Consider the following 12,132-nt stretch of genomic DNA (forward strand, 5'->3'; position numbering starts at 1 on the left):
TGGGACCTTTAAGCTGGGAGAGGCTCCAGTTGCTACTGCCCATTCAAGAACAGAGAAGACAGATAGAGGATGAAGAAAGACCGGAGGCACACCAGAACAGCGTATGCTCAAGAGAGGAGCCATCTGCTGTTCTTCTTTCTAAAAAATCAGACATGATTTAGCCACTGTTGTTGCCCGTCGCTCTAACATTACTTGGTTGCGCTAACGTTAAAGACACGTTACTTCAATCATGCATCTGAGCAACATTATAAACGCAATAACAATCCACCTAGGGTCCCGCTACAGACCATGGAGAAGGACGGGTTCAGAGCAATGATTAAAACACTGGATTTAAGATGTCTTGCCTCGCTGAAATATGTCCACCAACCTACTAACAGTAGTCAAACAGCTACGTTCCATAACAACCCAACTTACCTGTGGCCAAAGTAGTGCTTATACAACTATTGTACAACTATGATGTCTTGAAAGGGAAACAATGTTATAGTTGTTTGTACGTGTATTCATTCAATTTGAGTTTATTTTACTACTTTTCAATTTGCATAATCAAAATCATTTAGATTCTGTAACTGTTTTATGCATTCTCCTTCATATAACATTATTGTATAATGTTGTGGAGCCAAATTGGATGGACAAAATGGACATTACAATGTTTTTGGCATAGTCTATAAACCTATATAAGCAAAAGAAAGAAAATACCTTGAACTTATTATATATATCTATCTGTAAAAATTCTGTTTATATTAATAGCCATCTGTATATATATTCATAGTACTTATTCACCTGTAAATCCTGTTCACAATACTTGTTATCTATATATTATATTCATAGGACAAATCTATCTGTAAAATTCTGTTTATAATAGTATTAATTTCTATATTTATTTATTGCATTTCCATCCTGCACTTATGAAACCATTGTATGTCCTGCACTTACTGCTATTGCACTTCTGGTTAGACCCAAACTGGATTTCGTTGCCTTGTACCTGTACCTGTGTAATGACAATAAAGTTGAATCTAATCAAATCTAATCTAATTTAATCTAAACTGCCACAATCTTAAAAAATAACATGAGACAAATTTTTGGTCATACCGCCTTGCAGTAAGATTGAATATCCCACAGAGAAGGAATATGTACAGGGTCAAGAATTGTGTGCCCCACTTAGGGTAGGGGAGCTCTTTTGGGGAATAGCTCAGTGCGTGGTGTGTGCGTGTAGCAAGTGTGTGGTCGAGCGACATAGAGAGAGAGAGATGGTGAGTGTTACTCAGCGCCAACAGGTGTTCAGGTGATGGTGATCGGAGCAGAGTCTACCACAAGGCTTTGAGTTATTTAAATATATAATATATAATATATAAGACTAGTAGAGCCATAGTCAATGTGATTTTTAGTTTGGGTGATTTGTGACAACACTGTTACTAACTGGAGATCAGCAAGATTCATATTTAAATGTACTTGTTTATTTCTTTGTTCAATCCACATGTCACCATTCAACTTTAAGAAATATTTTTTTTATATTTTTAGAGTGCCAGAGCCATAGTCCGGATATTTCTGCACTTGATTTGTAACTGTAAATGACTGGCGATCAGATCCGATTTGATTTAAGTGAAGTTATGATGATCATATTACATGTTTACAAGGCCTGATGTTACACAATCTAGTATTTACTGTGACTGAACGTTTTTTACATTTCAATAGCTAAATAAAGATATGTTATTCATATCCATTCATGCAACTATTCCTCTCATTTCATTTCAACACATAGGCCTAACCTAATTTGAAAGAGCAGTTCATATGTTGACTGTGTTGTGTTGGTCGTGCTATAGCATGATTTATTGCTTGTTTATATCAAAAAATACAGAAGATAAGGAACTTAAATATATAGCATACTGAAATCCAATAGCAATATTGGTCCAAAGAAAATCTCAATTAGATTATTTTACCACATCGTTCAGCCCCACTGATGATCACTTGTTTCTTTTGGAAAAAGAAGCAAAATCCATACACTCCTTATTCTGTTTCTTTTCCCAACCCTCCACTCTTCCATTATGGATCTGTGGTCACAGGTAGAGATGTAGTGAAGGGGAAAATTATGCAAAATCATTTAGCCAACCTTTAGAGGCTGACATAAATCTTTATGAAATAAAATCCACAGGATAGGCTATTGCAGTTCGGATCAAAAACATGAAGATAGGAGTCTTTTAACCTTTTACAGAGCCTTTGGCATGTCAAGCAAACTGGGCAACCGAGCACAAATGCACAAAACCTGATTTTAAATTCCAGTCAAGATCCCAAAGATATCAAATATGTCAGACTAAATTACAGTGAAGTAGTGTGTGTGTGTGTGCGTGTGTGTGTGTGTGTGTGTGTGTGTGTGTGTGTGTGTGTGTGTGTGTGTGTCTGTGTGAAAAATGATGCACGGGGCATCTAGAATTTTTCATTTGATGGAATCATGCAGCTTTCAAAAAGGGTTTTGAATTTTCATGTTTTAAAGAACAGAGAATATACTGTATATATAACGCTGTCCAACAGTGTGGGAAAAATGTTTTATTCAACTTTGAAGTAAGTCTTAGAAGCTCAAGGGAAAATTTAACAGGAATACTGGGAGCGTTCCATTAAGGGAGGGGGTTGGGGGGGGGATGCATGAAATAAATTTTTACATCATTACAATGAAATACTAGTTTTGCATGTTTTTAACCCATCCACTACCAACGTTTTATACTTTACATCCCAACTAACCATTTTGCAAGCATGTTGGATTTTACAGTCAAATAAGTTCCCAGGGGCTTTTCAGCTTGGGGGGGGGGGGGGGTGAACTGCTGCCCACTGCTTCTCTTACTGCTCTATTTTGATACACATATAATAGCATTGTTAGAGATTTTACTATGCCGATCGGCGACCCAATAAAAACAGTCTGCGACCCATTTATGGGTCTAGACCCCTTAGGACCGACTTAGGCTATTGTCTTGGGAAAGCAGAGAGGTCAAAGAGGAAGATATCCGAACCCCGGATAGCACTCTGAAGGTCGCAGTGCTGGAACGTGAAAACAAGCATCAGCGCCTGACAGCCGAGGAGCTGTCTATTTCCCTGTAGCGCTGAAATGACCTCTGACTTTAACAAAGGGCATTTTTGGTGCAATAACCTATTTGATATAAAGGCAAGAGATGGGAGTTAATTGAAACCAAAAGCACAGTTGTTAACCCTCATGTTGTCCTTGGGTCAAATTGACCCATTTTCAGTAAAAAATGTCAATATCAAAACTTTGGGAAAAGTACCAAAAACAAAAGCACCCACAACATTGGAAAAAGTGAGAAAGTGGGGAGTGATCAGTTTTTCATGGTTGACGGGAAGACAACAAAAAAATTAATTTAATGAGTAGGGAGCCTGTTCTCCGCCCAACAGACTGTTGGAGGGCCCCGCTCTCTCTACCGGTCCCCCCCACCCCATGGGCCTCAGTGCAACCGCCCTGCCTGCGTTGTCTGGATGTACACTGGACATTACACATCAGCATGGGCTGCTTGATTATGGAAACAAAATTATAATCACGATTATTTTGGTCAGTATTGTTATCAGGATTATTTAACACGAGTACTCATAGACTTTTGGAAAGTTGTTGCATTTATTGAACTTTAAAAGCAGTGAAACAATTAAATATATCAACAGTGAAAACATCTATAACTGTGAAATTTCCCCTAAAACTTTTTTCCATTTGAAATGGTTTTTATTTAATGTTTTTAGTTGGAACACAAGACAAAATAAGAGTTTACTAATAAGAAGTAATTCACAAAATAATCTTTTTTCTAGATTCTTTTATTTTTGGGATCATTAGGAGCCAAAATCGTAATTAAAATTTCGATTAATCGTTCTCTGTGACACACCAAACGTTTTCATATGAGAAATGATTTTTAAACCAAACAGAGACTACTGAAAATGAATGGCTAAACAATGGCTTTTTAAAATGGTTAGCAAAAATATTAAGCATACTGTACATGGGTTAGGGTTAGGGGGTTAGGGGTCATATATTTGTAATATTTGTGACGAAATTAGCAACAATCGCCTATTCAGATATTTATTAAAACATACAGTACTGAATAAAAATACTCTTAAAATCACAGTACTTATTTAATGTGGATAATGTTCGACCACGATTGGCATCCAGACTAGTTGTTTGTACGAGCGTCTTGAATTGAGACTAAAGGTAAACACAACTAAACTTTCCTCCTTCAGACAGTGAATGTGAAACCAGGTTTCTAGTGTAACTCTGCACACACATCATGCTGCACAGTGAAGCTATAAATATCCCAGTGTTACCAGAGTAGTCATTTTTACTAACGTTGATCAGGGGTTAAATTTGGACTTGTAATGTGGAGGGGGCTCTGTGGTTTCAGGGTTGCCATGGGTGTCCGTGTGTGCATAGACTTCAAAATTTGATTAACATCATTTCACAAACTGTAAATAAAATATAACAAGGTGTGACGCTCTGCTCTGCAATAACACGCTAAACACTGAAACACTAGTCCAAGTCATTCTGACTGACAAGTGCACTGATACATCAATTATTTTTTTATTTTCATGACAGGTGGCAACCAGCGTTAAAGGTGCCCTGCCACACAAAACCGTTTTTTACTTGCATTTTTTGAAATATGTTAGGTCCATATGTGTTTGTGTTATGTCGTGAATGTGCAAATGAACCGCTCCCTCCTCTGTCAGCTCTAGCCACTGGAAAGAAATAAGAGGAGAAATCAGGCCGATTACAAAAATTGGTCAGTCTGATGTCATGTTGCCTGAGCTCAATACTATTCATGAGCTCGCCCGGTTGCGCTGGGTAAAGAATGCTGATAGCCAGGCTCTCATTGCCTAGCTGTTAGCCAATCAGAGTCAAGAAGCTTAGCTCATTTGGATATTAATGAGAACTGGCACAAATCAAGTCTTCCTGCAGGCTTTCTATAGCACACTAGAATATATAGAAACAAGTTAACCAAAGCATTTTTTCCACAAAAACATGTTACAGAGTCCATGGTAGAACTTCTGACATTACCACAAAGTAATGAAATACGTGTGGCAGGGCACCTTTGATGTATTACCACCACCCATGCTGAGATCAATGATGTGCTATGTAGCAAAAAAGGAAACTTGTAAAAGTTCTGATTTTCCCAAGTACTTGCATCACCTCATTTAGCACTATGTTCTGTACAGCTCCAAAGAAAAGATGTTTTTGTCATTTCTTGAATGACCGAGGAATGTGTAACAAGATATGCATTGTTGATGGTGTGCTAAGTTAGGCGTCCCCTGAGGCCTCTGTGCCAGGGCTGAGCCCTGATGATCATTCCTAATACCTAACCAAGTAATTCTTCCGCCAAAGACCTGACCGACCCTTAACCATAGCATTGTCACATCATAAAACTGATTTATTGTTCTACGGTGATTTGACTCAACGGTGATTTGACACAGAGAAAATGTGTCCTGTCAACTGTTGAAGCACATTTCTAGGCTGTCTGGGCCTTTTAAAAGCTACAAGATAAAAAACATGGCATCCTTCAATTTCATAAACACGTATATTAATTAAATTTATTTTTTACTTGCTAAAATGTCAGTTGGCCTACCTTTTATTTGTTATCACTCAGATGACCCTGACCTTTGCACTGCTGATTCGTGGTTGCTTGTCACTTGTAGCGACACACAGGACAAATTGAAGTGTAATCACCTTCGCTGTAGATCACATCGGACCATAGCGTCGTCGTCTTCGCTGTCGTTATCTTCATCACCATCATTAGGGTCAGTGCTAAAAAAACAGCGATGCGGCATCATGGTTTTTGGACTGTTGATGTCATTCACACTCGTGTCTGGTCCGTGCCATTTTGTATATGAGTGTGTATAGGTTGCTAATGAGGAAGGAGGAGGCAGGGGAGAGGGGGTGAATGTAGAATTGGTGGGATACAGCTGGACAAAGTGGGAGACTGTGGTGAATAGGTAACCATGGTAACTCTATTGGCTAAGATTTGAATGCAGAGAGAGAGAGAGAGAGAGAGAGAGAGAGAGAAGTTAGATGCGAAAAGGAGGAAAGGAAGCTGAGTGTGTTTGTGTGCAACGGAAAGAGAATGGGGGGGGGGGGGTTAGGGTTAATATGCCATTGTAGCAGGTTAATCTTTCATCAAACTGCGAGGTCAATGCAGCGTTTACCCCCCCCGCCACTGGCAGCCGCACAGGGAAGAGGGGGGGGGGATGGAGGTCCAGGAAATAAGTAGTAGTAGGGAGGAAGCAGCTGGGAGGGGAGCAGGAGGGGGATTGAATGGGTTCGCCAAAGAGTTCGCAGAGAGGAAGAGAGTGTTCCTACTTTTATAGAAGGAGATGGGAGATATCAAGGGAGATGGAGAACGGAAGAGAGAGAGAGAGAGAGAAAGAGGGAGAGTTACAGGTAGAGACTATTGTAACATGTGGATTGTGACAGCAGTGAGGCAGAATACAATCAACCGGCCTCTAACCAGCTGTCAGCTCCAACTAGTCTCCTCCATGGACTCGTGCTCACCATCTTAACCTCCGCCTCAGCCTCCACCGGCTCTCTTATTGTTTTCAACTCTGCTCAGATGCCGTCTACCTGAAATAGCTCTGGCACTTAGTGCTCAGTGAAATGAGTGAAAAAAAAAGGTGGCTGGAAATTAAAATACATAACAAGGTGAGAGTCGATCCAAAAATAACCCTCTTTATCCATCGGTGCCGCCGCCGCCACCGCCATGTGTCGGGATAACGATAAGGAGCAGTCAGCGCATGTCCCTGACGACTGTTGCACCGTTGCCATGTGTTGCAGTTGTTGCAGTTGTTGCAGTTGTTCCTGTTGCCGTCTCACTACGCTGGTGTCCTGTTCTTCTGATCAGAGTCCCTGCTGCCGATATGATTTATCGTAGTGTCCTTGTGTGTGTGTTTTAATGTCATTGAACTACTGCATGCGCGTTATTGATCAATCTCGCCCCACCCGCCCAGCCAGCCAGCCAGCCAGCCAGCCAGCCAGCCAGCCAGCCCCACCTCTCCTCCCTCCCTCTCTCTCCCTCCCTCTACATCTCCACCTGTTTCATATTCCTCCATGTGTATTGTCTTTTTCCTCCATCTCTCCGCCACTCTCTGCTTTATATGCGTCTCTGTGTTGTCATTCCCCCTCCCTCCATCTCTGTCTGTTTTATATTCACCTCTCTATTGAGCCCCCTCCCTCCCTCATCTCTCTCTCTCTCTCTCTCTCTCTCTCTCTCTGTCTTTCTCTCTCTTACTGAGCAAGAGATTATTAATATTAATGTGTCTCTTCTTCTCTCCCTCCTTCACTTTTTTGTCTTTCTTTTACTACTGATCTCTTTTTTTTGCTCTTCCCACTATTAATACCTCTCTCTGGGTCTTTATCCCTCATCATCCCTTTCACTCAACCTTCCCTCCATCTGTCTCCATCTTCATCTCTTTCTTTCTTATTTCTTTCCCTCTCTCTCTCTTTCTCCAGTCCGCTCTCTGCAGCTGTTCAGTATTCATCTATTACTGTAGTGTTGATAATTCCCTTCTCTGCCTGCAGCCATACAGTCATCTATCAGATTAATAATCCTTCTCCCCTTCTCATTCTCTGTCTCTGTCTCTCTCTCTCTCTCTCTCTCTCTCTCTCTCTCTCTCTCTCTTACTGTGTCATGTGAGGATGCTCAGCGTGTCAAATGAGTTTGCGTGTCAAAGTCCCATCATTACAACCATCATCATTAATAACCGTATCTAGATTGCTAGATGCCCTTATTAAGGTTATTCAGGTCTAAATAACCTGCCGATGAAAGGAGAGGCTCTCTGCCTCTCCGGGCTGGTGGAGCCAAACTTGAGCTGGCCATCTATTAGTGTTAATGTAGACTGCACCATTCGCTACCATTCCCCAGCCCCTAGAGCATGCAATGCTGTGGCCGTACAGGAATGGAATTAGCATTTAAGTCCCACCGTCTATGCTACTGCAAGAAACGTGGCACTGCTTTTTGGATTCAGTCTCCTATTGTTTTCAAGATTTGGGACTTTCTTTGATAATTATGAGTTTTAGTAAGGTGTTTCTAATAGCATGGTGAAAGATCAATATATCATTGTAGTATTAATTGTTATACCTTGCTATAATTAACGTTAACAAATAAGACCATGGCTGAGATGACGAAGCCTCTATCTCACACCAAGGGTGTTATTTTCAAAGTCAAGACCACATGTCCCATAAACCCTGTTGCTTCCTTGCAAAAAGATTTTTTTTTTTTTTTTTTTTACTGAAGAGTAAGAAGATATTTTTCTTTCATGCCTTCTATCATCTGCCATTGCAATAAACCATTGCTTTGCGCTGGGAGATCGGTAGATTCCCTGTAAAGATCCAACATTGTTTCACACTTTGTAAACAGGGAATTGTAGTTTTAAAACCAGAAGTATTTGTCTCACTTGTGCTTTTCTCCCCCAAAGATTTTTGGTGCAGGAAAGACGTTCTGTGGTCGACATTAATATAAATTTAGTTCTCAACCACTCACTGTCAGCACGGACATTTCTTGAATATCTACGTTAGTGTTGCCTGGTCCTACCAGACTCTCGTACATTTTTATTTGTACAGAGAGTCTGGCCGCTTTCCATTGACAAGAGTTAACTTCCTTGAAGGCGGGTACTCTGTTGAAGTTTAAAACTATTGGATCTGCCCCAAGCCACTCTGGATCTGCCATAACCAATCGCTAACGTTGTGTCGTGATGTACACGTATGTTATCTGCATGTGCAACAAGAGAGGGGACCGACAAGCCTTATATTTAGCATTAGCATCGCTAGTGTTAGCCTCATAGCGTTAGCCAGCCAACTCCTTCACCACTAACGGAGAGAGATGGAAAATCAAACTTTTCCCGAACCCCGTGGGAAGGAAGGTCACAACGTCATGGCCGCCAACAAAACTCAGCAAGGATTGTTCTTGCTCGGGATTTAACTTCTGAATATATGGCAGCTCGCATCTTTCTCCGCTGTCATTACGGAACCACAACTCAATCTAGCGCACAACCTCAACATCATTGTTCTCAGCCACTCCCTCTGTTTGCCGATTGGACCGTCAAAAACTTTGGTCGAGAAAACCCAAGAATGTACCACAAACCCAGACAGAATACTGAAGCAAATAAAAATTGAGCGGAAGTACGTAGGAGGGCGGAGCCAGGCTGCGTTAGTGTATAGATATTAGCATATGTCTCATTAAGCTGATTTTTTGTTACTTAGATCCTTACATTTCTGTCTGAACACAGTTGTGCAAAGATCACTTTTTCTGTAGTCATTTTATTAACTATATGATTAATCGATTCATAAATAACATTTGATAGTGATAATAATTCTAATACTTTCAGCCCTAAACCCAATGCAAAGTTACCATTGAAAATCTGTTTTTATACAACAGTTATACCAATGTTTCAAAAATGTATGTCTCTGATTTATTCAGGTTTACATGCTAAATGCAGTGCTGTAAAGAAAGAAATACCATGTTGTCCTACTTTTGATGGCGTGCTTCCATACATATTTCTGCACCACCTCCTTGAACCATTAATTACAGAAACCGGCTTCCACCTGCCCTGGGTGTAAGGATTTGATTTCTGACATAAAAGTCTGCTCAGGGATTATGTGGGATTTGATATGGGCAGTGACACAGAAGTTCTAATGCTTCTCAAAGATTTTTTTTGACAATCCCTCCCATGATAAGCTGTACTGTAAATGTCTACCTATTATTTTTTCAATTCATTCTCTGTTGGTGAAAACACGAAGCGCAGTCTGTCTTCCGTCTTTAATAACTGCTCTCTTTCTCTCCCTCTCTTTGTCTCTCTCTCTCTCTTTTGTTCTTCCACAGTAACTCCTGGGTTCTTCTCACTTCACAAAAAGCCTCACTCAAATCCCCAGACAACACGAGAAAGAAAGGAATAACATCTGTTTATCTGCATATTTCTATGTTCAAAAAACAAAAGGAAAAGACAAAGAGATCGACAGAGGACAAAAAACATCACAGAGGATGCCGAATTAGAAATAACAAATTGCCACTGGAGGACCAAAGGGAAAATATACCTTTTCTCGCAAATCCACCAGCGTGGAGTCACCTCACCTGTACCTTCGGATTAAAGAGCAGGGTCATGTCCCAGTTGCCATGCGCATCGCCACGCTGACCTGCCTTCCCGGCCCTTCCCCCTTCCTCTTTCTATTGGCCCAGCTTCTACTGCGGCTCCTCCTCCCTGGGTCGGAGTTGGTGGGAGCCGCTTCCTCCTGCCCCTCCCTCTGCACCTGCTCCAACCAGGCCAGCCGAGTCATCTGCACCAGGCAGAACCTGGAGGAGGTGCCTGAAAGCATATCAGTCAACACACGATACCTCAACCTGCAGGAGAACTCCATACAGGTAATTATTGGCTGGAGGAAAGTCACTCATCGGGCACTGTGCATTTCATACGCAACACTTTGCATGAAAACAAACAACAAAGGTTATTTAGCCCATCACTATAAATCACAACAAGTAATGTGATTTACAGTGTGTCTTTAACACTTGTGTATTTATTCCGTTTGCCCATAATCAGACAGGTTGATACGTGTTGATACAGGTTTTCTCTTGGAATCTTGAGTACGGAGAAAAGACTTAACCATAAATGGCAATAATGGTAAAGAAAAGGCACTTAAGCCTCCGCTAAACTGAGGGAATATGCATTTTGTATGCATTACCAATTTATCTGGAGTCCCTAGACAGCATTATGTGGCTTTACAGCTGCAATGGAAGATCATTTAACCACAGACCATTGACACAAGGCACATGAATCTCTACATTACTTAACCCCCTTGGGGACAACTGAGAAATAAAAAACTAAACCGTGCGCACAGATTCATAATCCGTGCTCTTGCTTTACTAAAATGTTCACACAGATTCATAATCTGTGCTCTCCGTTTTACAAACGTGAGCAAAGTTAGGAAGATATTCATAGATTTGAACTGTTGTCGAACAATTGCTCAATAGCAAAAGGATATTACATCATTTTCATCAAAACGAGCCATCCTCCTACCTGGAGATATAAGACTGGTGATTAGGGATCGCCTATAAACCATAACACTGACATAAAAACACATGTTAATTTAATGATTGAATAAGGTAGTGTCTCCAGACGTTTTTTTTTTTAAGTAAGGGCTGTAGTAGTAGAGGAGACAAGTTATAATAATATAAATAGAAGTGAGTTTGGAGATATTACCTTGTTTATTAATTAAAGCAATAGATATTTATGTGTCAGTGTTGTAGTTTATAGACAGTGCCTAAGCACCGCCGGCTGCTACTGGAGACCAATCTTATATCTCCAGGTTGGAGGACGGCTCGTTTTGATGAAAATGAGTCTGTAGCTCGTTGTTAACCTTAGTACTTTAGGAAAGATGAGCCATTTGTGATTTAATAGCATTTCGCTATAGAGTAATTGATCCCAAAAGTTCGAACGGATTATGAATCTGTGCCTACAATTTATAAAACCAAGGGAACAGATTTTTATTCTGTGCGCACGATTTAGTTTTTGTTTTCTCAGCTGACCCCGGGGGGGGGCTCCGTACTACATTTATAAACAGAGTGGGTTGATTTTATTCTTTTCTTTTCTTCTGAAGTAATTGGATCCTTCCTCATGTTGCTGACAGTGCATTGTTCTTTTGTGATTTTAAATTCATGTCCAAAACATCTTATCTCCTCTGATGAAAAGCAACAAGTATCCTAAACATTGTTAAAATTGTCCAGTGCATCTCTCATCATGTCAAACTGCTCTGTTCGTTGGACAGTTGGATGTCCTCTATTCCTCGGGGAACAACATCTTATTAAACATTATGTGACGTTAACAGAGCATAAATGGGACATTATGCCACATGATTTGGTATGTGAGCTTTAAAGAGATGCTGTTCACATGAAAGACAAATTAAAGAAATAATACCGATATCCGTTACGTTTTCCTTTTTAGCCTACAAATTCCGATTCGGTTTGTTGTATCCTGCAGCCCCACATGAAATGATTAAAAATCTAAAAATGTTTTAACACCTGAAGGCATCCTAGATTCTCTGGCTTATTTTTTCCTTCACTGAGTACCCTGAGAGTAAAGCCTTGACAGCTCCCACCCTCTCTTAACATCCCCACCCCT

At 40.6% G+C, this 12,132-nt stretch overlaps 1 protein-coding gene across 4 annotated transcripts in view; it reads left to right on the forward strand.

Annotated features, from left to right (window-relative positions):
* The window catches only part of lrrc4ba (leucine rich repeat containing 4Ba), a 37,719-nt gene that overhangs the window by 18,819 nt on the left and 6,768 nt on the right, over positions 1-12,132 (forward strand). For all 4 annotated transcript variants that reach the window (XM_032537612.1, XM_032537610.1, XM_032537611.1 and 1 more), the window contains one exon: positions 9,843-10,379. In XM_032537612.1, coding sequence (XP_032393503.1) covers positions 10,134-10,379 — 246 coding nt within the window. In that variant the 5' untranslated portion in view covers positions 9,843-10,133. The remainder of the gene's footprint in view (positions 1-9,842; positions 10,380-12,132) is intronic.

Source organism: Etheostoma spectabile, chromosome 15 (assembly GCF_008692095.1).
Source record: "Etheostoma spectabile isolate EspeVRDwgs_2016 chromosome 15, UIUC_Espe_1.0, whole genome shotgun sequence".
Taxonomy (NCBI): domain Eukaryota; kingdom Metazoa; phylum Chordata; class Actinopteri; order Perciformes; family Percidae; genus Etheostoma; species Etheostoma spectabile.